Below are 24,308 nucleotides of genomic sequence, written 5' to 3'. Positions count from 1 at the left end.
GCTGCAACTATTCATATATTTGCAGCCACTCTTTGCAAAAGAGCTATAAGCCCTCAGATCTGTTCATTTGGCCGCTGCGGCACTGGACGAGGAGTGATGTATGTGTTTGTGCGCTTGCTGATAATCAGAATACATGTTCCAGTCATCAGCGGTAGAAAGCTCATGACCCTTTATGAAGCTGATTTATTGTTGCGTGCTCTGCTCGGACAGCAAGCAGGACTCGCAGTCCTCAGGCTGCTTGACAATGCTAGATAAAGCACAAAGTCTGCAGCCTCCCAGGGGACCTCCAGACCATGGTTTCCCCTGACCCCTGACCCCTGATTCTCAGTAGATTGGCTTTGTCCTTGTCAATGAGAGAGCCCGAACGAGTCTCATTATTCAGAGTTTCACCCATTTTGCCATGCAGAGGGAAAGAACGCCTGTTCAATTAGTTGAAGCCCATTGTGGTTCTCATTACCCCACATCTATTTTTAGCGTGCTCGATCCTGCGCTCCCCAGCCTCAGCGATGCAGAGCTCCTTGCAGTTCACAGCCAGTCCGAGGTTTCTCGGCTCTTGGGCACCAGGCATATGAGCTCCATGAAAACCAGGACATGGAGCTAATGATGGTTGGGAACCATTAGTGCGATTGAGTGACTTTAAAACACGCTTGGACAATGATGCGTTAGCATCATGCAGACAGTTCCATCTGCACCTTTAATATTTAATCTGGTTCACCCAAAGTTCAAGACACACACATACACGCACCAACACACACATGCAGCTTTCTCCAGTGTCCCAAAGTGGAGTTCAGGGTCTTTTGCTTGACTAGTGGTGATGATTCAGGGATGGTGGTTTGTTCAGGAAAAGCTCTTTCCGAAGCAGAGGAAACCCATGAGACTGGCAGGAACAAGGGGCTTTAGGGAGTGTAGCGGCTGCTTTGCGATGTTACCTCTCCCTCTGCTGAGCGTCCTAAGTTCCTCTCATCTCATCAGATCACTGTCAGCGTTCCGGTGGGGTGAGTTGCCTTTTATAGCTCTGTGCTTATAAACTTGGGCACAGGGGCTACAAAGCCAGGTGTAACCTTGCCATCCACCTCTCTCTCCATTTTTCTCTCTGGGTTATTCTATGAAATTGGTGCCTTTTCCAGTTTGATGAGGTGATTGTAAAAGTACATTTTTGTAAGATTTTAAACATTCTATCATGTATATAATGATGTTAAGTGTTAATAAATTGTATTGTGCCCTCTCTAGCTACATTAATACATTTAGAAAGGGAACAGGGCTGACAGTTTTACATTTTAACCTGACATTACAAGCCTTCTGCTCAAAGCCCTTCTGAGAAAAAATATTTAATGCTGATATGTCTACAAATTATCACTTTTCGATGATCAGACATTTATAATACAAAATCTTGGTAAAAGGGGTTGACTTCTAAGATCGTCCCCTAATGAGAAACACAACAAGACATTAGATAAAGTGAAAGAGGAAACTTTAACTTGTCCTTCAACAGTTCACTTCTTGAAAACATTATTATGTCCTTATGGTCACACTTTATATTAGGCGTCTTTAACTACTATGTACTAACATTAAAATACATACAATACAATGTATTTACTGTGTAACTACATGTTGTTCTGCAAAATTCTCATTAGATTCACCTTTGCTGCTACTGAGGTTGAGGTACTGTATATGTAGGTTTAGGAGTAGGGTTAGGGGTTAGAGGTTAAGAGTTAGGAGTTAGGGTGAGGGTTGGGCTAGGGGTAGGTTTAGGTTTAGGGGTAAGGTTTACAGTGTAACTATAGATGTAATTAAATGCCAACCTGTTCTCACTCCCTAAGCGTCCAATTTAGATGCTTGTGCAGAAGCCATCTGCGTCTGCATGATGACGCCAAAGGTGCCCCCTGGCGTCCTCTCATTGACGCTGTGAGAAACCCCATTGTTTTCAATGAGAAAACTTTGTTACCAGTTATCAATCTTTGAATATTATTTTGTGTGCTTAACCTCAATGTTTTATAATACTTATAAATAAATTAGTGTGATATTACATTATACAGTCATATATCATATTTTAGATCCCAACCCCATTTCTAAACCTAACTGATAATCAACAATATAAAACATGAAAGAAACACTTAGATATTCATAATGTGATATATAATAACACTATTTATAGATATTTTTAAGCACCCAACCGCACATTTATGCCTAAAATCAACCAGTTCTCGACAATAGAAAAGACGTAACAAGCAGATAAAGTACAGTCACGATCGTTTATTTTTAAAAATGCACTATAATAATATTCCAAACCATACGATGGCATCATGTGAGTAGCAGAGTGAAACTGAAGGTTTTAATCAGTAAAAAATATTCCCCCTCCATGAAGGCATCCTGATCCTGTGTCATCCTGATTGTACCAGCACATCTCATTAAAAAAATACATGTAAATCCGAACTTGAGGTCGTTGTAATCGGTCACAAAACAAGCGAGAGCCAATGGCATAATCGCTGAGTCTCTGACGTCAAACCCGTGTCATTACACTTGAGTCGGCAATTTTGAATGTGTTAGAATGAAACGTTTGCAGCATGTGTTACGGTGGATGCCGGGTGACCGCGATCGGTGACTAAAAACGTACATTTAGGTTTGTTCTTCACATGAAATGATTGTAACACTCTGAATACATCCGGAATGAAACGGGTCACTTCAGCAGTGCAGGATGTGAACAGAAAGATTAAATAGACAGATAAACAACAGATTAAATATTAACAACTGTGAATAAATGTTGCTGATTTCAAATGAAATGAAAATCATACCCCCAACATATGTCACGATGACAAAATTTTACCCCAACGTATAATTAAATGATGCTAAAATTCTAATGCCCATCGCGTCAATCGGTTGACATCAAAGGTTTCTCATTGAAAAGAAGGCACTTGCCGGATGCGTCATAAAACTGATGCCAGAGGGCACTTTTGGCGTCTGTAGATTGACGCGCTGGGCTCTTGCACAAGTGTCAGTCATTGACGCCTTGGGAGTGAGAACGTGTTGCAAATGCAGGAACTGTAAATGTAAGTACAATGCAATAACTTGTAAGTATATAAGTACATTGTACTTAAATACATCGTTGTTAAAGACACCTAATAATTTCTTTCTTTCTTTTTTATGGAATACAGTAGTACCTCAAAAAGGGTTGACACATAACCTGATATAAGTGAGAGTAAAGAATGTTACAATAAAATGCTAACTTTTTGCTTCATATATTCTGTTTTCATCAAAATGTGCCTACTGTAGCTGGAAACAAAGGGGTGTAGACAGTCCTACGATGTCTATAGTAATACAGAGTAAAAGTTGTGATCAGCTATTTTCATTGTTTAATTTTAACACATAGGTAAAGGAGGGACACAAACGCAAGCGCAAATGCCTGTTCTATAGAAGGATCACTCTCTCAGCTTAATGTCTCTGAGAAGCCATGGCGGTTGATTGCATGAATGGCATCTTATTGATCGGCATCACTATTTTGATGGTGGAATGATGAGCTTGTGCGGCCGAACGAGGAGTTGAAGAGCTCGTTTGAGCTCGGTGACACACCACAAATGATAGACTGCTATGTCCTCACTTGTCTGTGCTCCAAAAAATGGTTTAGACCAGAAAATGTTCCGTCACCACATTGTCGTCCCAAACACATGGGTAAAACATGATGAGTGTAGCTATTGGGAAGTAATTTTACACTGTACACGATAAAGTATGACCAATACGTTACTTTAGCTTGTTATTACGTCTTTCTCATGGAGTGTGTTTCATTGTATAAGTGTGTGTGAATGTGTCTTCAATGTACCTGATGTTTTATTATGAATGTTTTAATGTGAAAGAAACAGATGTGCAGAGGTTTGTTTACTCATTTAAACGTTTGAACAAATTTGAAATTCTTTATCTAGCTAAACGTGCTGAACACTCTTGGACACTTTCAATGATTCTTGCTGGGGTTTTTTTCTAAACTGAGCAAAGATATACTTTATCTTTTTAACTAAAAGTTATATTCCAGGTTATTTACTAAATTCAATTAATTAATGAGTATTAATTTAAAATGCTAAATTACAATTTAATTTTACAAAGAAAATCACGCTCAGTCACAAATCATATGTACTGTTTCAAGAACACTAATTTCAAGCACATTAGTCATTAGATCAAAAGGTTTTATGATTATGAGAAACATAAATTAATTTAAATGTGTTCAGATGTTTGACTGTAGTGTATATATCTTCCATTAGCAAATCTCAAATATCTGTTTCCTCATGTGCGGTCTCTGAGCTTCTCTGAACTATTTGTGTTTTCATTCTGCAGTTAAACGGTTTTATTGTTTTTTTGCATTCTTGTATTGATGTATAATGACACTGAATTTGGCGCCAGTCATCTTGGCTTTGTCCCGCAATATACCAGATGGTCATTGTAGCCTATTAGGCACTGGCTGAAGGGAGACTTAGATGGCTGTTTTCAATTAATGCTCTCTATAACGCATCACTTCTCTAATCTTTATTGTAATTTATTTTATTTATTTACAAAGGTTTTTCTTTTTTCTTTTTTTTTTTTCACAGCTCAATCTTGTCTTTCTGCTCATCACAATGTACAAAATGATGAAACACTCCACAACACTGAAACCCGATTCTAGCAGACTAGAGCACATCAAGTAAGTCACAATATTTTATTCAATATTTCTGCTCATGTGGCGTTAAAGTGTGCTGCCACCCAGTAAAAGGAAGAAACATTGTGAAGTTGAAATGGAGGATGGGAACAGACATCGGTCCTTGGTTACATTGTACAGTGGGGTTCAATAGTCCACATTGAAAATCTGTGATTCAAAATCTAATTGAAACCTGGAAAGAAACTGTTATTGGATTTAAAAAAAAATTAAGTCACAAATTAAATTAGTAAATTTGAGACCTTTTTCACCTTTGTGTAAAGGATCAGATTTCCTTGCTTCCATTGAAGCACTTTTTTTTTAAACATTATCAGATAATGTTGGGATAGCAGAAATCATCAGATTTTGCACAAACTTATTTTCAATTTGTCCTTTCAATTTAGTTTTGTTGTCATTGGTTTTCACTATATGATTTAGTTTTAATATAGTTTTATTCAGCATATTTATTTATTTATTTATTATGTATTTTCATTATTATAGAGCTTTTAAAATGAATTCTCTAGTGTTATTATCTAGTAGTATCATTATCATGTTAAATGATGCCAGGTTGTAAAGGTTTCAAATTTTATAATATACTTTGTATCTAAAACTGAAATTAATTTGAGTTCATTTTTATTTTATGTGAGCTAGATTTGGAGTCCTGAAAATATATCTTAGTTTTAGTTTTTCCCTTTATGTTTTTATTCTTATTTCAGTTATTAGAAATGTTTACATTTAACTTTTGTTTTAATCTTCATAAACAATAAAAACACTGGTTTATACCAGCTAAAGTTTTTTTTTTTATATCTTGCTGTTAATATAAGAAGCAAATTGGTGTATTTTCACAAGTGAACTTTTTTAGCTTTGAACCCCACTGTATAGCGAGTAAAGAATCTACTAAACCGCAACTTTTGCTCAGATGAATTTAAGTGCATCCGCTAAAGGAATTCAGACGGACTCCAGACAGATGTTATTCTCTTCAGGTGCACAGCGTCCATTAATGGGAGTGACAGCCTGAGAGGCACATAATGATCGAGACAGCCTCTCTGCTGTAGCTCCTTTACAGTGACCACTAAACTCTGTGTGTGTGTGTGTGTGTGTGTGTGTGTGTGTGTGTGTGTGTGTGTGTGTGTGTGGGTGGGTGGGTGGGTTTGGGTGGTTTAGAGGACTTTTTTTAGGTTACAAACTGGTAATTACAGGGGTATTATGCTATAAATGTGGTTTATGAGGACATTTCTAGTGTCCCCATAATTCAAATTGCTTATAAAACATACTAAACAATGTTTTTTTGAAATTGTAAAAATGCAGAAAGTTTTTTGTGAGGGTTAGGTTTAGGGGTAGGATTAGGGGTTAGAATCTATCGTTTGTACAGTATAAAAATCTTTATGTCTATGGAGAGTCCTCATAAGGATAGCTGCACCAACGTGTGTGTGTGTGTGTGTGTGTGTGTGTGTGTGTGTGTGTGTGTGTGTGTGTGTGTGTGTGTGTGTGTGTGTGTGTGTAAAAGCACTTCCATGTGTTTCTTTTTGCAAAGAGGGAGATCTCTTTCTGTGGCAGAAAAGTACAGAAAAAGTGTATTGGTTGACCACACAGCTCTATTTTGACTCTTTCTGCAGGCACAGCGATGGGTGTTACTGCTACTGCTACTATTTGATAAAGTTTGACATATTTTTATTGTTTTTAATGGTTTTAATATTACAGATGTTTGTTAGAAGTGTTAGACTTCCAAAGTGAGATGTATGTGTTTATGGCACTTTCAACAAATAGGTTACATCAGGGGTCAGCAACCTTTTTGACGTGGAGTGCCATTTTTTATTTTCCTGGTCAATGGCTGTGCCGAGCGCATGTATGTGATTTTCGAGTCCACACATATTTTGAATTTTTCCTAATTTCATTATTTTTCATTACAAATGATATTATCAGCATAACAGTTTGAGTGAAAAATCTGAGCAAAACCCAGTGATTATGATATAATCATGATCCTGCATGTGAATTTTCAAAGAGCATCTTGTAAAAGTGCTTTAATGAAAGAAAACATGTCCTTTTGTACAATATGAATTTGATTACTGATCACGAAATTGTATGGAATCTTAAATATTTCTTATATTATGTCATTGTAATCATGTAATCACTAGCATGCAAGCAAGACCGAGAGAGTTTTTTGCACCTGTATTCCAATCTACATCATGATGTAATCCTCATGACATGCAGCGTGTTTTCATCAGCTGTATGGGAGACTAAACACTAATAAAGTGTGACGAGACTCGCGCTGCGCATGCAAGCAATTTGCGCATCACAAGCTGATCAACTATTTAGCCCTTTCGGTGAATCGCACCTGCAAAATCCTAAAACTATATTTCCAGGTTTCATTTATATTTTGAGTGGACTTGAAATAGATTTTTGAACCCCACGATGTGGGTTTATGTTTTCTCTTTTAATCGTTTAATGTAATTTTGAGTGTGACCATGGTTTAAGGACGGTGTACCTGTATGCTGGGTTGGAAATCTCAAGGATTAATAGTGGTATTTTCCTTATTACATCACGTGTTGTTCTGAAAGCAAAAATAAGCAAATTAAACATGGAATGTAGGCTGTCATCCGCGCAGCCTGACCGAAGCAAAGCGGGCACATTTACTCGCACGATTAACCGAAAGTGAAGCGCTGCTAGCTTGTGATGTGTGAATGGCTTGCACGCGCTGCATGAGCCTGTTTGGTATACTGCAGTCTCGTCACAGTTTAACTTTTTGTTTAGTCTCGCATTCAGCTCATGAAAACACGTTGTGTGATCATGAGGAAGGATTACATCAAGATGTCGATTGGAGTGCAGGTGCGGAATTTATATAAATAAAATAGTCTTGCTCTCTTGCCGTTGCTGGCGTGCCAGTGATTACCCCTCCGCGTGCCAATGCTGGCACGCGTGCCATAGGTTGCCGACCCCTGGGTTATATTTTGGCTTTATTTATTTGTTTTTTGAAGCATTAGGTCCACAATCAACATTTTCTGGAGGTTAAGCACCTCCTTTCACTGACCATGTGTGGGGGAAAAAATCAGGGCTTAATATGTTGTGGATTTTTATGTTTCAGTCTGCTTGCATTTAATGTGATTTTTCAAACATAACACACAGCCAGTGGGGAAATATGCATGGTTTGTTGTATTTAACTTTGTTATAAACATGAAGAACACACTTAAAAATATGTTGCTCAGGGGATTGTGTTGGCCGTATGGTGTCTAAATTTCTCTCCACCCATCACCACAGGGCAAGATGAAACAATCCACTGAACTCTGATTTCATTGCAGCATGTTGCATGTTCAGTCTGCTAATCTTTAGCATTGCTTTTCATTTCTCTCTGTTTCCCATTTCTTCTTGTTTTTCTATTTCCCTCTCTCTCTCTCTCTCTCTCTCTCTCTATATATATACAGGTGCATCTCAATAAATTAGAATGTCATGGAAAAGTTCATTTATTTCAGTAATTCATCTCAAATTGTGAAACTCGTGTATTAAATAAATTCAGTGCACACAGACTGAAGTAGTTTAAGTCTTTGGTTCTTTTAATTGTGATGATTTTGGCTCACATTTAACAAAAACCCACCAATTCACTAACTCAAAAAATTAGAATACATCATAAGACCAATAAAAAAAACATTTTTAGTGAATTGTTGGCCTTCTGGAAAGTATGTTCATTTACTGTATATGTACTCAATACTTGGTAGGGGCTCCTTTTGCTTTAATTACTGCCTCAATTCGGCGTGGCATGGAGGTGATCAGTTTGTGGCACTGCTGAGGTGGTATGGAAGCCCAGGTTTCTTTGACAGTGGCCTTCAGCTCATCTGCATTTTTTGGTCTCTTGTTTCTCATTTTCCTCTTGACAATACCCCATAGATTCTCTATGGGGTTCAGGTCTGGTGAGTTTGCTGGCCAGTCAAGCACACCAACACCATGGTCATTTAACCAACTTTTGGTGCTTTTGGCAGTGTGGGCAGGTGCCAAATCCTGCTGGAAAATGAAATCAGCATCTTTAAAAAGCTGGTCAGCAGAAGGAAGCATGAAGTGCTCCAAAATTTCTTGGTAAATGGGTGCAGTGACTTTGGTTTTCAAAAAACACAATGAACCAACACCAGCAGATGACATTGCACCCCAAATCATCACAGACTGTGGAAACTTAACACTGGACTTCAAGCAACTTGTGCTATGAGCTTCTCCACCCTTCCTCCAGACTCTAGGACCTTGGTTTCCAAATGAAATACAAAACTTGCTCTCATCTGAAAAGAGGACTTTGGACCACTGGGCAACAGTCCAGTTCTTCTTCTCCTTAGCCCAGGTAAGACGCCTCTGACGTTGTCTGTGGTTCAGGAGTGGCTTAACAAGAGGAATACGACAACTGTAGCCAAATTCCTTGACATGTCTGTGTGTGGTGGCTCTTGATGCCTTGACCCCAGCCTCAGTGGGTGTCAATGATTGTCTTCTGGACAACTGTCAGATCAGCAGTCTTCCCCATGATTGTGTAGCCTAGTGAACCAAACTGAGAGACCATTTTGAAGGCTCAGGAAACCTTTGCAGGTTTTTTGAGTTGATTAGCTGATTGGCATGTCACCATATTCTAATTTTTTGAGATAGTGAATTGGTGGGTTTTTGTTAAATGTGAGCCAAAATCATCACAATTAAAAGAACCAAAGACTTAAACTACTTCAGTCTGTGTGCATTGAATTTATTTAATACACGAGTTTCACAATTTGAGTTGAATTACTGAAATAAATGAACTTTTCCACGACATTCTAATTTATTGAGATGCACCTGTATATATATATATATATATATATATATATATATATATATATATATATATATATATATATATATATATACATATATTCTCTCTCTAATCTCTTACCCATACCAGTAATTATCACGTCTGTGATGGCTATTATAAATCTGATTTGCCTGGGTAAGGTTCACTGTACATCACAACTTACAGTAGACTGCTTATATAACTACTGCCACTTTAAATATTGTAAAAAGGAAAAGCACACTTGACCTGAGAGAAATCTCTTTAGTCTTGTCAAGCAAGTCGGGTTTGCACACAATAGCACGGATTAATCAAATGTGTTCTTTTGGCTGTCTATTTGTAGAGAGACATTACAGTGGAAGTAAAGTTTTATAAAAGGTTGTATCATGCAATCATCAAATGTGTTATTAATATTTTGTCTTGTATACAGCTGAGGGCAAAATCTAACTCTTCTTTTGATCTGTCTAGCTTCATTTGCTTCATTCTTTTTAACTTAAGAATTCTTGAATTTGGACTTTAATGCTAATGAAACTGAGTTGCCTGATCTAATGTTGTCTCTCTCCTCTGCTGGCCATGCTCTCTAGCTATGAAGATAATAAACCATTTATCAAGTAAGAGTGTTAGCTGGACATGTTTACCACAGCCTCATGGTTGTTCCCCGTCATTTTACTGTCTGTTTGTTGGGCTCTTCCAGAAGCGTCGTCGCCCTGTGCTGCACATTTGTGCTGTCTGTCTGTCTCTGTCTGTCTTAAGCTTAACTTGTTTCTTCATTTTTATGCCACCTGGACTGTCATATACTGTATCTTTACCCTCATATCCATATTACCCCTTAGACGAGTTGTACACTCATATTCCTCAAATCCATTATTTTTGTTATATCCCCTCATACACTGTAACTCATAACAGAATTATGAAACTCATATCCCTAATACCCTCATCCTTCTCATACCCCTCTTACCATCATAAGGGTTGGGAACTGAGAACTGTTTCTCATTCAGAACGGTTCCTTTAAAAAAAATGAAAATCCTAGAACTGTTTGATTTTCATGCCGTTCAGTTCCGTAAATGGTTCTCGAGTGTGCAATTCAGTGGCAGCTTTACCCTGCTTCTGAATCTACAGTGTGAAACATACAGCACTACAAGTGTAGTTGGATTCCCAAACAAATGACTCAGATGAGCAGGTTCTTTTTAGTGAATCAAAAACATTCACCATGACCAGTGTAGTGCAGTTTCTGAATTTCTGATTTGTTATAACTACTCAGTTGAAATCTTCTCATCATTTGACAACAGACTGCTGGGGGCAGTAAATGAAAAAAACAAAAATAAATCTTATTTCCAAATATTTCTTTCTGAAAAATACTAAAAGAAATATTAATGGAACCGGTAAGGAACTGGAATTGTTCAGAGGGATCAGAACTGGAATTGTTAAATCCTTACGATTTAAATCCCTACCCATCATACCATCAACCCTCTACAATTCTTCATACTCTTCACACCTGTAATACTCTTCATACTTCCATACCCCAAACATTTCATACTCCACTGCCCTTATACCCTAAAACCCCAAGCCCAAAACGTCCTTATACCCTCAAACTATTTATTACCCAATGTCCTTAAACTCTCAAAACCCTCATACCCCAAACATCCTTAAACCCACAAACTCCAAATGCCCTCAAACCCTAAATGCCCTTATAGACTTAAACCCCTTACACTCCATTGCAAATAAACTCTCAAACTTTTCATACCCAAATTCCCCTATACTCTCAAATACTTCATACCCCAGTACCCTAATACCCTCAAACCCCTCATACTCCAATGGCCTTATACCCGCAAACCACTCATACCCCGATGCCCTTAAACTGTCATACCCAATGCCCTTACACCCTTATACCCTCAAAACCCTCATACCCCATTGCCCATATACCCTCAAAACCCAAATGCCCTTATACCAAACACATCTTAGCCCAATGCCCTTAAACCCTTATATCCCTAACACTCTTATACCCTCAAACCAATCATAACCCAGTGTCCTTATATCCTCAAATCCCTCATACCCCAATGCACTTAAACCCCCAAACCCCAAACATCCTTACACCAAGAAACCCCAAATGCCTTCAAACCCTTCATTTCTTTGTACCTTCAAACCCCTTATAACCCAGTGCCCTTATACCCTCAAAACCCTCATACCCGAATGCCATAAAACCCTTAAACTCTTCATACCCAAATTCCCCCATACCCTCAAACACTTCATACTCTAGTACATTTATACTCTCAAACCCCAAACACTCTTATAATGTCAAACCCCTCATACCCCAGTGCCCTTATACCCTCAAACTCCAAATGTCCTTTTACCCTCAAATCACTCATAACCAAATTCTGTTATATCCTCAAACCCTTTCTAAACCATTGTTCTTAAACACTTAGACCCCAACGACTCTCATACCCTCAAACCTCTCATACCCCAATGTCCTTATACCTTCAAACACCAAACACCCTTACACCAAGAAACTCCAAATGCCTTCAAACCCTTAATGCCCTTGTACCCTCAAACCCCTTATAACCCAGTGCAGTTATACCCTCAAAACCCTCATACCCCAATGCCATTAAACCTCAAACTCTTCATACCCAAATTCCCCCATAGGCTCAAACACTTCATACTCTAGTACATTTATACTCTCAAACCACAAACACCCTTATAGCATAAAAACCTTCATACCACCATACTCTTATACCATCAAACCCCAAATGCCATTTTACCCTCAAACCACTCATAACCAAATTCTGTTATATTCTCAAACCCTTTCTAAACCATTATTCTTAAACCCTTAGACCTCAACCACTCTCATACCCTCAAACCCCTCATACCCCAATGTCCTTATACCCTCAAACATCCTTATATCCTCAAACACCAATGGCCTTTATTCCCTTAAACCAATCATACCACAATTCCCTTTTACCCTTAAGCCACTATATTCCAGTGCCTCCATAACCCAAACCCCTCATACCCTCAAACTTCAAATTCCCCATACTCCTGTTTACTCATACTCCTGTACCCTCAAACTGTTTATACCTCATACCCCTTTTAACCCAAACCCCTTATACTCTTGTACTACAATGCCTTTCTACCATCGTATACCAATAGCATCATACCCCAATGCCTTATCCTCAAACACCTCATACCCAATTGTCCTTAAACCATAACACCCACAAACACCTTATACATTTAATCCTCCTTTCCTCATACTCTCAAATCTCTGTTAATCTCTCCTCTGATGAAAGTTAGCTCTGTCTTTTTGGTTTCTTTAGCCAGCCGAGACCAGTTGTCAGCACCTCCTCCACCAAATGGACCAATCAGAGATGATTATTCTTATTTCCCTTTCCCCTTCGTCTGAATGCAGCCCACTATCATGTGTCTTTACCCAGTAGTGTGGCATGCACAAAAAAAAAAAAAAAAAAACTCCACACTCCAATGCCTCAATACTGATTAAACTTTATTTATGATAATCCCCTTTTCACATGGGATTGATTTAACTTCTAGCGATATGTTCCACTGCATTTCCCATCTACTTGTGCTGAGTCCAAATGGTTTTCAGGGCCTGTATTTGATGTATATTGAATTAATAATTATAATATTGTAAATGTAGTGGCGTAATTGTTTTTTTTTTTTTTTTTTTCTTCTTCTATGCTGCAGCAAATTTCCCTCTTTCATAGCTTGGTGTGTTTTTCATTTATTTGCTCTTGAAGGTCGTGGGTCATGGGCGGCTTCACTTTGCTGTGTCTCTTGGGCCTGACCTGGTCGTTTGGTTTGTTTTTCATCAGTGAGTCATCCATAATGTTAGCGTATCTCTTCACCATCTTCAACACTTTCCAGGGCATGTTTATCTTCACCTTCCACTGCCTTCTTCAGAAGAAAGTAAGTGCTTCCTGAAATATATTGTTCCACCAGAGCCGTGGCAGCAGCCAATTTAATGAGATGTGCACCTTAAAAAGTAAAAAAGTAAAAAAAAAAAAAATAAACACATTCCTTTGAAATGCAGGTTCGGAGAGAGTACAGCAAATGCCTCCGACACACGTACTGCTGCAGCAGGATCCCGACAGAGAGCTCGCACAACTCCACAAAGACCTCAACAACACGGACAAGCGCTCTCTATTCCTCCGGTACTCAGGTAAAAAGACTACTGACCCATTTTCCTTTGTTTTCATTTCAACTTTTTTTAATATGACATTCAGTTATGAGACACATTTCACTTAGGAGTGAAATGAAACTATGAGTACTTCCACTTGCGCAAGGAATGCAGCATGGATCTTTAATGTATGTTTTCAAAAGTATTTTTCTTTTTTTTTTTTTTTTTTTTTTGTGCAGCTGTAAGACAGATGGTCGTAGTTTACTCAGAAATGTTTTTAAAATCAGATTTTATTTAAGCTTTATGATGCATTGCTTATGTTGTAGTTCATTGCTGCAATCATTTTGTACAATATAGTATATTTAGTAAGAGTTCAGGTATTGCACAATATAGCTCTGTTTTGCTTCTTTTTATTTATTTATTTATTTATTTATTTTTATGGTACCACATTTACCACAATAATAATAAACATTATTGTAAATATAATTAAAAAGTACTGTTTCTTAAATGCATACCAGAAAAAGATGTAACAAGCAACTTTTTTGTCTAGAGCAAAACATAGTAATCATTGTTTCACCGATGTTTCTTCATCTAACAGAGTCGAATCAGAAGAATGTGGAATGATACAGTCAGGAAACAGTCTGAGTCCTCATTCATCTCAGGAGACATCAACAGCACTTCAACACTCAACCAAGGTCAGTCAGACACCCAAACTCATTTAAACTGGGTTTTAATGTGTCATGAATGAGACTCAGTGATGTACAATCAGAATCCAACCATGTTTAATTAAATCTGTTTGAGCATGTCTAGCAATAATATTTAATTTAGTTCATATTTAATCAAATCTCTAACATACAATAATATTGGAATCTTTGCACTCCTCATGGTAGTTGTAATGAGGACAAAATTGAATTTTAGTGAACTGAGTGGTAGAAATGACACAATGTAATTTATATAGAATGTAATTTTTTTTTTTTTCAGTGGCCAAGTAAAATTAGGCGTGTATTAGATGTGTATTGGTATTAATGGACAACAAAATTTTAATTTAATTATTTATCTTTTGAAGAGCGTGATTAGTTTTACACTTGGAACATGCTGGATTGTCTATTTTAAATCTCTCATGTTATGTTAGTTAAAGTCAACATGAAACACCATTCACAGCCCATTTTACTTCAGTAATGTGATGTATTTCCAAGTGAAATGGAATATTCAGCAACTTAATTTTATACATTAATTGGAATTGATCTGATAGTGAAATGTGGGCATTACAAACCAGAATGGTGATGCCAAATTTAAAGTTGTTTCAGTGTCATAGCAAGTTATTACATTGTGATGAAAGACTGGGCAAATGTTTTTTTTTTTTTTTTTTTTTTTTAAATAATGTGCACCAACAAAATGTTCACAATAAGACCAGGAACATGCATTAATAGGATCAAATTTTATTAGAATGTCTAATCAAATGTCTTAGAAAGAAACAGAATGTCCATTAAAAGATAATGCAAGTCAAGTAACCAAAAAAAAAAAAAAAAAAAAAAAAAAAAGGCTCATTTTGGGCCTGTTTTACATAGCCAGTAGAAAATATGCCCACGGTCAGTAATTCAAGGATTTAGGGGGGGAAAAAACTGCCATGTATTATTTAGCGCAGGCCGAAATACATGTAATGAGAAGATGATGTTCATCTCTAGATGACCCGCAGTAAGGCTGTATTATTCAGAGCCATTTACTTTAGCTTGCACTAAAACACTCAGACTGCTCTTATGCATGCATTCAATCGCAAAACAAAAATCCAAACAAAAAATTTATATGAAATAAAAAATAAAAATAAATAAATAAATAAAAAAACACTGGTATGTCTCCTACACTTCAGTGTCTTTACGATAAAAACTGGAGGCCGCTGTTGCTGTTGAATCTTACAGTAAGATTCACTGTAAAAAAAAATAAAATAAATAAAATTCAGGCATTATAGGATGACATGAGAAATATTACTATTTAAAATATGATTAAATGTGATTAATCACACAGGGACATTTTGGAACATCTTTTTACACTTGTTTTTTCACTATGCATTATAAGGTATCCAGTAGTTACCAATGCAGTTAACAATCTACTAATACATAGTTTAGAGCATTTTTACTTTAAATATTTTCTGTAATTATAGGCATATAAACATTTGTATAAATATATATATATATATATATATATATATATATATATATATATATATATATATATATATATATATATATATATATATATATATATATATATATATATATATATATATATATATATATATTATTAATATTATTATTATTATTATTTATTTATTTATTTATTTTTTTTTTCTGAATTAAACATACTTCCAGACTAAATACACAAATATATCCATTTAGAGACATTTCAACATGTGTATTTCTTAAGGACATTGCAAATGGACATCTCAGAGGTCTTGATCTTATTTGTCCTCTTTTATTTTGTCGCTTCAGGAATGACGGGCAATTATCTTCTTACTAACCCTCTTCTGAGACCGCAAGGCACTAATAACCCCTACAACACCTTACTGGCTGAAACTATTGTATGTAACACACCAACGGTACCAGTCTTTCACTCTCCAGGTGTGACTACTAATCCACTACACTCCCTTTTGCTCTTTTGATACATGCACCATGTGATACTATTTAGTACTGTGAGTATTTTCAGAGTACTATGTAGTATTGGCCCCTCTGTGCTAAGAAAACACTCAGATGGATCAGAAATATTAAGCTATGTGTATGAAAGTGGAAAACGAATCATCTGGCGAAAAAATGTTTTTCCTCTTTGTAAAGATATTGATGAGGTTATTTGATGCATTGCTCAAAGCACCTTATAGTTTCATTTAGAGTGAAAATATAGATCTATACTAGCTATAAATAACTAGTGATTTCACAGCACAGGGGGTTATCTACACTTATTGAACCTGTTGTGATGTGTACCTAAAATGTATTTTATTTTATTTTGAATATTATTTTATTTTATAAATAAGATTTAATTTGCATTTTTAAGGTGATGTGTGAAATGTTTGCGATGGTAAATTACTATCTCCTATTCCAGCTTAATACACAGATACATAGTTAGCCATTTGTTGGTTGATTCACCCGTAAAGTGTAAACATTGTGGCTCCATTGCAGTTTCAAAACATTGCTTTCTTTGTTTGAGCATCCTAACCAGCCCGACATAGCAACATTGGCTTAACCAATGCCACAAGTTTGGGTCAGGATAATATGTTATTTTGGACCAATTGTAGATGGGGGTGAGTGTTTGGGGAAACCTGTTTGTCATTATTTTTGCAATTCTGTTTTGTGAAACTAGTGCCACAGAAATTACACACTTCACCTTTAATGTCCGATTTTTTTAATGGCATGACACTGGTAACTGTTCAATTGTTGTTTTCTCTTTCTCCTTCCTGCACACACTCAGTGACCTACAGAGAGACAAGTATGCAATCAGTTTTAAATTTGCCCATTAAATGTAATTGTTTTACCATGAATTTACAAACGGAACACTCACACACTCAGTGCTCATCAACAGATCATCCACATAATGTCCGCACATGGTCCAGAAATTATTAGAATGAGGAAATGTTGATGGTCGATCATTTCAGATTTGAACCGAAACTCTCACCATCTCTGCATTTACAACTCTGGGATGCTGGCACGATGCATTCACATTGCACACACAATTAAGATTTTCCTGAAGTTTAAATGTGCATGCATCATTATGATCAGATACTTTTTTCTGAAAGCAGAGGTAGAGTGCCTTTTCTCTTTGTTTAATGATGTCTCAGTTAAAATTCAATCGAGAAAATTGGACATTGGGTCGGATTCATCATACAGGTAGTTTTTTACCTGTATTGTCTGCCACAATCAATTTGTAAGCCTCCTATGATGTTTCCTCTTCAACACATTTCTATGTCAGTTCATGATTTGTCTTTAATGAAGAACTCTATCAAAGGAAAGCCCTTGTTTCTTTAGCCTTCTGTCTCTATATCCAGACAAAATGGCTCTCAGACTCCCATTCCTCAAATTACCCTCCTTCTTTTGCAATTTGCCATCTCATTCCTTTGTCTTGTCTGTTTTTTTTTTTTTTTTTTTGGAGAGGTTCTGAGAGTGACTGTGTCTGAGCCGCCCACCGGTGGGCTCTCAAAAGATGCAGCTGAAGATTATCGTATCTCACAAGGACCTGCGTCCATCCTTCATTGCACAAATGAGCTCAAATTACCACATGAACTCCAGTCCAGCAAATAAACCCAACTGTGACATTTAACAGAGGGAAAAGGCCTTAATTGTGATGTTAATTTAATTTGCTGAACCCTTTGCTTGTGCTAATGTTGTAATTTTGCTTTCTTTTCATTTTTTTGCATAAATGATAAATCATCGTGTGTTAAAATAAACCATTTTTCCTTTTGTTTTGTGTTCTTTTCGTTCATCAGCAGCGCTCAGGTCTGCTGGCCTGAACAGACAGACTTGATGTGAGTTGTTCAGAGTGAGTTTCTCTCTCCTGTCTGTTGGATGCTCTTTTTTCATTCACTCCCTATAGTGTGAAAAATGGCAATTTGTGTATTTTCTAATTTGGCTTTATTTTTGTGTTGCTTTTTTTTTTTTTCAAACCCCTCCACCCTACATTTTTCATCGCCTCAAATAAAAGCTGTTGATGATTAATTCTGTGAGTGTCACTGCTTTCCCATCTGTTAATACACATCTGTGCTGCTCTCTTTAATTTGTGTCTTTGATATTTGAAACTTGCTGAATAATTTTTAATGTTGTTTGGGATGTAGTTGGAATCAGCACCTCGAAATTGTTCATTTTCAATATTTCATAATCATTTTATTGAGAAAAATTCTAACCCCAAATTTGTGTGAATTCACCAAGAATGCATCCACCAAGAATTGCGTAGTTTAATTGCATACACTGGCTGTATTGTTGGAGCTCCTGATTAAATAAAATAATATGGAAATCAGGTAACAACGCAAACTGCCGTTAAGTCAGTGGAATGCAATTCTGCACCACACCATTCTCCATTTTGCGGAGTCAGTTCTGATTGCTCTGTTGTGCAGAATGCAGCCATTGCTGCTGCAATCCAAGCACATAAATGGGCTTTTTAAAATGCATATTGTGCACTCAAATACATGCTGGCTATACAGTATATGCCCAGTTTTAACACTCCATCATTTAATCAATTAATGCTGCCATGATCACTAGAAAATGTACACAAACATCTCTTTTTAAATAAAATGTGTTTCCTGCCTGCTTTCCTGCCGCAAATAGTGCTGACTTTTGTGAATGGGGCGTATTCTTTAATGTGCCTAGTTTGCATTAAAAGGATGTATGTATTCGCTGAAAAGAATTCTCTGGTAACACTTTACAATAAGGTTCCATTTGTTAACATTAGTTAACAACATTAGTTAACATGAACGAACAATGAACAATACTTATTAAACATTTATTAATCTTAGTATATGTTAATTTCAACATTTGAAATTTTTAAATCAAAAGTTATATTAGTTAACATTAGTTAATGCACTATGAACTAACATTAACAATGAACAACTGTATTTTTATTAACTAACATTAACAAAGATTAAACAATGATATAACAAATATATTGTTAATTGTTTGTTCATGATACCTAATGCATTAACTGAAGTTAACAAATGAGGCCTTATTGTAAAGTGTTACCAATTTGCTAAAAACGCAAAACCTTGCACACTGCATTGACCAGGCACTAAATGCGCAGTGCCATGAGTTGCTAATCACTGGGCCTTATTCATGAAATATGAGCAGAACAAATGACTGTGCAAGTCATTCATAAATTGTTGCAGTGAATTAAATTAATGTAAGAATGGTTTTAGCGCAATTAATTTTGGCATTTGTTCTGCTTGTGTTTCATGAATAAGGTCCAATGATTAGCAAATCATGGCATTTCAAATTTAGTGCCTGGTTAATGCAGTGTGCAAGGTTTTGTGCTGAAATCCAAGCACAAAATTGTCCCTAATGCTTAGTTACTGTAGTTTACCCCTTTAAGTTCTAGAGATTTACAAATTTTTCATCCGCTAAAATTGTCAGATTTTGACATTTATAGATATGACATAAACATGAGTCCTAAACAGCATTAAAAGTAAAGAAATGTGTCGCAGTTGCTGAAGTAGAAGAAACTAACGTAATTTGTTCTGTCATGTTGTTGCAGGACACTCGGTGACCAGCGGCAGAGACACGAATACATTTGGTACTTTACCACTCAACGGTAACTTTAACAACAGCTACTCACTTCATAACTACAGCGACGGTGTGCAGATGGAATGCGGGCTGAGTCTCAATGACACGGCTTTCGAGAAAATGATAATCTCTAAACTCGTGCACAACAACCTCAGGGCCGCCGAGTCTCGGATCAGCACCAAAAAGGGGGCAGGGATTGGCAGAGGGGAGGAGCTTGTCGTCACAGAGACATCATCCTTGGTGCAAGTGGGCGGGGACAGTGAGGTGGGTGGTCTTGGGCTGCACCAAACCCACCCCCGCATGCTAGAAGCCCCCCTCATCCCCCAGCGAACTCACTCACTCCTGTACCACACGCAGGAGAGTGCGAGGGCCGGCACGGACGCTTCGCAACCCCACGGCTTCATCGGCCAACTCCCGCCTCCGGACGAGACCACCCTACCCTCCCCTAACAGAGACTTGGTGTACACCAGCATGCCAAACCTCAGAGACTCACCGTTCTCAGAGAACAGCCCGGATATTGGTCAGGAAATCTCACCCTCCAAACACAGCCAGAACGAAGACGTTTACTATAAAAGCATGCCCAATCTGGGGTCCACCCAACAGCTGCATGCATATTATCAGATGAGCAGGGACAGCAGCGAGGGCCTCATCATACCCGTCTCTAAAGATGACTGTGCCCCCGAGGGGGGCGTACGAGAGGGACAAATGCAGCTGGTCACAAGCCTTTAAAATGGTTTTCATTATACAACTAACTTTAAGCACCGCCCATCATGTACACAGCCCCGCCCATCCACTGACAGCAGAGTGATCTTACTGTTTTTAGCCTCCCACATAACTGCACATATGCTGGAGAAATAACGCTGCTGTCCAATAAATTACAGCAGGCCTAGATGGAATCTACAGACTTTTTTGCAATTTGTTTGCTGAATTTGGTGGAAAATCTGCTGAGTTATATGTAATGGATTTAAGCAGGTTAAAATGGTGATAAACAGAGCTAAGAACATTACAATCTTATTGGTAGCTGAAATCAAATTTGAATTAGCCTAATAATTAGCTCTTTCTGTGGACTACTTCGGGACAGATTCCGTGTGGGCCTGGTTCTAGAAATACAATTTCACATTAAAAAATAAAAATAAGCCAAAAAAGAAATAAATAATAATGAAAAACAATTTCCAGTGCATACATTTTGCAAAAGTTGTACATATGTTCACATTTCTCTTTTGAACGCAGTTTTTATTTCATTTTTATTTTTTATGATTATAAATATATATATATATATATATATATATATATATATATATATATATATATATATATATATATATATATATATATATATATATACAGGACCTCAATACATGCAGAGATTCTCCTGGTCGGAAAGAGTTTAACACCCAGGATCTTTAACATCCTTCACAACATCAACAAAATCCCCTGTGACCACTAACAATTAAACCCCAGGCCTTATGTTTTCTCATACGCAAAACTGTCTAAGGTAATGATGATATAACAAAGAACAAAATATATATTTTGTTGTATTGACTGTGTAAAATAAATTGATATAAAATAAATAACAATCCTAAATGTAAAACAAATGAAGAGTTTTTGAAAAAATGATTGTGTTAAAAAGTTTTCAAGAGTGTTTATGATGCGTTCAGTGGATGACCAAATGTATGTTACAAAAGAAAGTTTTGCTGACATCTCTGTCCATGGAAATTATTTAGTTGCTTCAGATCATTTAGTTTTGGTTAGATTCGGAGGATGTTGTGCCTTGCACAAATTTATTTTGTGCAAATCTGTGCAAAACAAGAATAATGTAGCGACCCAATGCCACAGCTGAGCATAGAAGAGGACTTCTTCTTAAAAGACACATTACTGCAGCTGGGGTTGGATATTTATTTATTAAATTATTATTTAAAAAAATACTTTGCAAATCTTTTGTGAATATTTTACAGCACAGGCCTACATAGTTCATTCTCATAAGCAAAATTAAGAAACCCATCTTTGATAAACATGTTAAGAAGCCCATCTCTACAAAGTTGTAAAAAAAATTGTTTAAAAAATAAATGTGAATTTTTGTCTAATTGAATGTTAATTACTTTTTTACTCACTGGTGATTGGTAATATGAGTGTGTGTTTGTGTGTGTTTACCTGTTTGTGTGTACAAAACAAGGAGTCTGACAAATTGAGAGTCCAGCTTAAATTTTGAGAGCATATTTTTCATTGCTGTTTTATCTCAGCGGTTTGGTGTGTTTATGCTCTTTGTGATGCACATTAATGTGAAAAGCACTGTAAGCTAATACATAAACTGCAATTTGAAACCTCATAAACAGGCTTAGAACAGTTTGCTGCATTATAGCTTGAGGGCAGTTTATGAAGTTTAGAGTCTTTTGCACTTCAGAAAGTGTTTTCTTTGAAATCTCACAACAGTATACTGAACATGCTGAAATCATATATCTGACGATATAAAATTCAACAATATTGTGAATATTGCGATGATTTTAATGTGCCTTTTATTTGGCCATGAAGTTACATAGTGTGCATCAGTAGACAAAAATTAAGATTCAGAAGACATTAATTGATCAAGCAAATCAATAGGTTGGTGTACGAAACAAATAGATAATTAATATGTTTTTAACTTTAAATCGTTGCTTCCGCCAAGCACTGTATTTCTGTTTGAAATTAACTAACACTCGCGTGACGTTCATTCCTCTGTTGTTTACAAAGCGCTTGAACACATCATAGCGCTTACGTCACTGATGCTTCGACTGCTGTCAGGAAGCGATTTTTTTAAAGATAATAACGTTTCTTACACCAACCTATTGATTTGCTTCAGAAGACATTAATTGATCAACTGGAGTCATGTGGATTACTTTTATGCTGCCTAAATATGCCTTTTGGACCGTCAAATAGCCAGCAGCCTGATGGCACTCATTTACTTACATTATAAGGACCTATAGAGTTTCAACATTTTTCAGTGCTCTGCTGAAGAAAGACAGTCATACACATCTGGGATGGCATCAGGATAAGTGAACAATGAGCGAGTTTAAGTTTTTGGGTGAACTGTTCATTTAAATCTCCTGCTTCTCTAAGGGTAAAAAAAAACATTAATCTCACATGTGTCTTTTCTAGACTGTTTCAGAAGAGATATCAGCAATGTCTTATACTTTGCTCAATTTAGTGTTAGGTTAAGTCTGCAATTAAAAATAGGTTAGGATTGGGGTTAGGAGATCTCAATTTGAACAAACATTTCTCATCAAATTCCTTCAATTATCTAAGATATGCTAGCCATTGAAGAAAAAAAAATAAATGTCATAAAGTATCATCAGCTGTGAAAGCACAACCTTTGATTGAACTTTTTTCTGCCTACATGAACAGTATATACTTTATGTATCAGACAAGTCAGGAATATGTTCCAAGCGTTGTGTTGTAGTCTTTTAGACAAAAGTTTGATCCTGTCTGCAAGTACCCTCTGCAAGTTCCCTCTCAATACATGTCGTGCGCATCGTTCGTGTCTCCAACTATGTTGTGACTAAACAGCTGTAAATTATCACCTAAAATTGACTCATTTGCTGAGATTTGTTCATAATTATCATGAGTTTAATGTCATGTCTGCCCTTTAGATGATACTTTAAAAGCAACAGTAAAAAAGAATGTTGGCTAATTAATGTAAAGAATGACATTCTGAGTCTAGAAGAACAGCTTATTATGTCTGTCATATGCACCGTCATACCCTTTGCATTAGAATGGTAACTGACTTATGTATTTGAGCTACAACGGGGATTTTTCAGTTCAATAATGACTCCTGATGCATCACGCTGATGCATATTAGACTTATGAAAATGTCTTAAAATACTTTTAAACAAACTTATCTCAGCAAATGCTGCTGCGATGTGCGGCAGGTTGAATTTTTAATAAAGCTGCTCTAAGTGATGTTACTAAATTCCAACAGACTTAAACCACAACATCTCTGTCCAAAACCCTTCCTTATAAAGTATAAAGACATGTAAGCCAAACCGAACGCATAAAATGAGACTGGCAGAGAGGCTATTCTTTTTCACAGTTTACAGAGTCTAGAGCTGTCACAGATGCAAGTGCGATAAGGACCATTATTTTCACAGGATTTCAGTGAAATCTGTCATGTAGTAGAATCATTTTATGAGCGCAATTTAAAAACAAACATTAACAGCTAGTGGTAGGTGTAATCTAATTACAAAGTAATTAATTAATTTAATTTGGTACAAAAAGTGGCGTAGCACATTACATTTCAAATTCACAGATTACAGTAACTGACTTTTACATAAGTTGATTACATTAAATCACTGGGGTTACACATTTCTAAATAATATTATATATGTACTGTAGAATAGTTTCTTAAATAACAGTTAACATTGCTTGCAGCTGCTTTAAAGTCAACATGAAATGGTACACACAACCCATTTTACTTCATTAATATGAAGGTATTTCCAAGTGGTTATTCAGTTATTACAAAATGGACAG

General features: G+C 36.6%; 1 protein-coding gene across 9 annotated transcripts in view; it reads left to right on the top strand.

The window, feature by feature from the left end:
• LOC127428165 (adhesion G protein-coupled receptor L2-like) overlaps nucleotides 1-21,150 on the top strand; it is a 188,366-nt gene extending 167,216 nt beyond the window's left edge. For 3 of the 9 annotated variants that reach the window (XM_051676305.1, XM_051676302.1, XM_051676303.1), the window contains 8 exons: nucleotides 4,569-4,660; nucleotides 10,019-10,045; nucleotides 13,178-13,346; nucleotides 13,471-13,599; nucleotides 14,156-14,252; nucleotides 16,044-16,172; nucleotides 17,014-17,031; nucleotides 19,780-21,150. In XM_051676305.1, the coding sequence (XP_051532265.1) occupies nucleotides 4,569-4,660; nucleotides 10,019-10,045; nucleotides 13,178-13,346; nucleotides 13,471-13,599; nucleotides 14,156-14,252; nucleotides 16,044-16,172; nucleotides 17,014-17,031; nucleotides 19,780-20,537 (1,419 nt within the window). In that variant the 3' untranslated portion in view covers nucleotides 20,538-21,150. Of the gene's footprint in view, nucleotides 1-4,568; nucleotides 4,661-10,018; nucleotides 10,046-13,177; nucleotides 13,347-13,470; nucleotides 13,600-14,155; nucleotides 14,253-16,043; nucleotides 16,173-17,013; nucleotides 17,032-18,025; nucleotides 18,079-19,779 lie in introns of all 9 variants that reach the window. The other 6 variants (XM_051676306.1, XM_051676304.1, XM_051676307.1 and 3 more) reach the window with 5 other exon arrangements.
• Nucleotides 21,151-24,308: the final 3,158 nt, after the last annotated feature.

Source organism: Myxocyprinus asiaticus, chromosome 37 (genome assembly GCF_019703515.2).
Source record: "Myxocyprinus asiaticus isolate MX2 ecotype Aquarium Trade chromosome 37, UBuf_Myxa_2, whole genome shotgun sequence".
Taxonomy (NCBI): Eukaryota; Metazoa; Chordata; class Actinopteri; order Cypriniformes; family Catostomidae; genus Myxocyprinus; species Myxocyprinus asiaticus.
The sequence above is the reverse complement of the archived record's forward strand: the minus strand, read 5'-3'. Positions and strand labels throughout refer to the sequence as shown.